Below are 2,412 nucleotides of genomic sequence, written 5' to 3' on the forward strand. Positions count from 1 at the left end.
TTCACAAGTTTAGTTATAAAACACAGCTCGGGAAAAATTACAGAGGTCCGGACCGCGGTGAACTCAATGGTAGATACGGCCCTGGGTCTGGGGTAGAGTTCTTCAGAATTGACGTGGCAACTCTACCGTGAAGTCAGAACCTCTGACTCTTGGACTTGTTTTGTGAATTATCTGGCCGAAGCTCCTAAATAAACCATCAGCGTTTGACATCAGAGCTCCAGCTCTCCCCGTGTCTCCCTCCTGTTTCGTTGACTCCAACTGCATTGCTACAAATAAGTTTTCTCCCACAAATAGCAGTAGTAATTTTGTTACCATTATGTAATTGAAGAATGATTAAAAACAACTAACACTTACCACAGAATGAGACACATCAAAGTTATGCATCTGATTTTCTTGGATTTTAGGATGTCAAGCATGGTCTATTTCTTAAATTGTGCCGATGCCTGTGACGGAAAGAATTGCAACGAGAGAGTTAATGTGGTTACATTATACAGACTTGAACAAAGACTATATTAAACATGTTAATAGTCCATTTAAATTATCTTAATTCTTTCAGGGTATGGGATTACCTATCCAACATTGTTTTAGTGATAACTGTTGTTTTTATTTTAATCATTACTAACTAAGGTGCCAGGGTCAAGAAATCAATGAATAACGTCTTTGTCTAAAACAATAATTTGCAATATTAGTAACTTGACAGAGGGATGTCACTCATTTTTTGTAATTTTGAAACAGCTTAGGCTAGGCAGAAGCAGACATAACAACAGCTAGCATTTATTAAGTGTTAGAGGAACACATGTGACCACACTTTATTTACTGTCTCCAACAAATGTTGGGGGCAAACGGACATTATAATGAAACATGTCACAAACATTCAGTCGTATTTTTACAGACAATATGTGAACTGTACCTCAGATTCTTTAAAGATTACAGCTGGGGCTTCAATCTTATTTTTCCGTGCAGCCTCTCTCACTATGGCCTCCGCCTCCTCCACTCTTCCCTGGGTGATCAGCCATCGAGGAGACTCTGGGATGAACCTGCACAATCGATACAGATTCAACATTACATTTCTAAATATATATTTGAATTGTCACATCATGTTGTTAAACCAGGAGTTTGACTATTGGCAGATTGTCAGTAGGCTACATGACTTTATAAATGAGAACTATGAGTGGCGTACCACCACAGAGGGATGTAGACAACAGCAGTTGAGGACAGAACTGCCAGAAGAGTCCTCCATTCTCTGATGCCGTATGCAATCCAGGGTAGTGTCATGTACCCAATGCAATAGAAGAGGAAGGCTCCGAGAGTTGTGAAGAGTATTCGCATTGTTTTACTCAAAACCTCCGTTCCTGCCCGAGATAAAATCAAAGTTGTTGAGCGAATAAAAAGAGACACTTAATGATCTATTCATTCACAAGGCACAATCATTTCTACATAAAAGATCAAACATAGGAGGAGGATCATTTTACGATTCTTACCTAGCACAAACGCAGAAATATAGAGGGAAATCTGGGAGGCTCCGACAAAGAGGAACATGACGCAGAACATCTGCCATGAATGAGAGAAGGACTGAAGCATGACTGCCACACTCTGGGCCACGAGAGAGATGAAAACCACCTTCTTCCTCCCAAACCTGAAAGAAAAATAATGTTATATCATTAACAGTGATTCACAGAGAGAAGCATTTTAGATAATATGATGATAGTGATATCTTTGTGATTGATTTGTTGCTTTTTAAACAAAAGCCTAGCAAAAGCTGTGCTAGCAAAAAGTAGATAAAAACTTAAAACTGATGTATGTTGGCAGTATGTCCTGCACAGTTGAAAAATGCAATGTGAATTTAAACGTATCAAGTTACAAATCTGCTCTTAACCCTCCTTAACACCACTGTGTTGGAGTACGGAACAAAAGCAATAACCTTTCCTGTGCAACTTTTACTGTATATATATACAAGATTCATTTTAATGCATCTGAGCTGCATTAAAATTTCACTTTTTTGCAACTAAGTTCATGCAAAATCCAAACAAGATGCTGATATCAGACCTTATACCTCTGATCAGGCACAACTGTGACTTAGTTCAATACAACAACAAAACTGTGACTTCAGTCCAAGAATACAATTATGTTATTTGGGTTATTAAATGTTTTGTAAAACACTTGCAGTTAAGCAAGTTACATGGTTCTTTCATTATGTAATGCCATTACAACACACTGTGCTTTTGACCTCTCACCACTCTCACTCATGCTTTGGTGTTAACAGAAAGTAGAAGGAGAAGTGTGGCAAAGGGAGCTATAATAAATCTTTATCTTACTTTTGTCTTTAAAATTACTAAATGTGGCGCAATGATCAAAAAGCTCAAAAACCTTAGAGGCCCTCACCCCTATTTTACAACCATTGGGATTGGGGGT

General features: G+C 38.3%; 1 protein-coding gene across 1 annotated transcript in view; it reads right to left on the reverse strand.

The window, feature by feature from the left end:
* Window positions 1-338: 338 nt before the first annotated feature.
* The window catches only part of LOC104951129 (solute carrier family 22 member 4-like), an 8,953-nt gene continuing 6,879 nt past the window's right edge, over window positions 339-2,412 (reverse strand). The window contains 2 exon segments of the mRNA XM_010777762.1: window positions 339-443; window positions 911-1,037. Coding sequence (XP_010776064.1) covers window positions 420-443; window positions 911-1,037 — 151 coding nt within the window. The 3' untranslated portion in view covers window positions 339-419.

The sequence above is a fragment of the Notothenia coriiceps genome, unplaced genomic scaffold (assembly GCF_000735185.1).
Source record: "Notothenia coriiceps isolate Sejong01 unplaced genomic scaffold, NC01 NC01_scaffold00018596, whole genome shotgun sequence".
Classification (NCBI taxonomy): domain Eukaryota; kingdom Metazoa; phylum Chordata; class Actinopteri; order Perciformes; family Nototheniidae; genus Notothenia; species Notothenia coriiceps.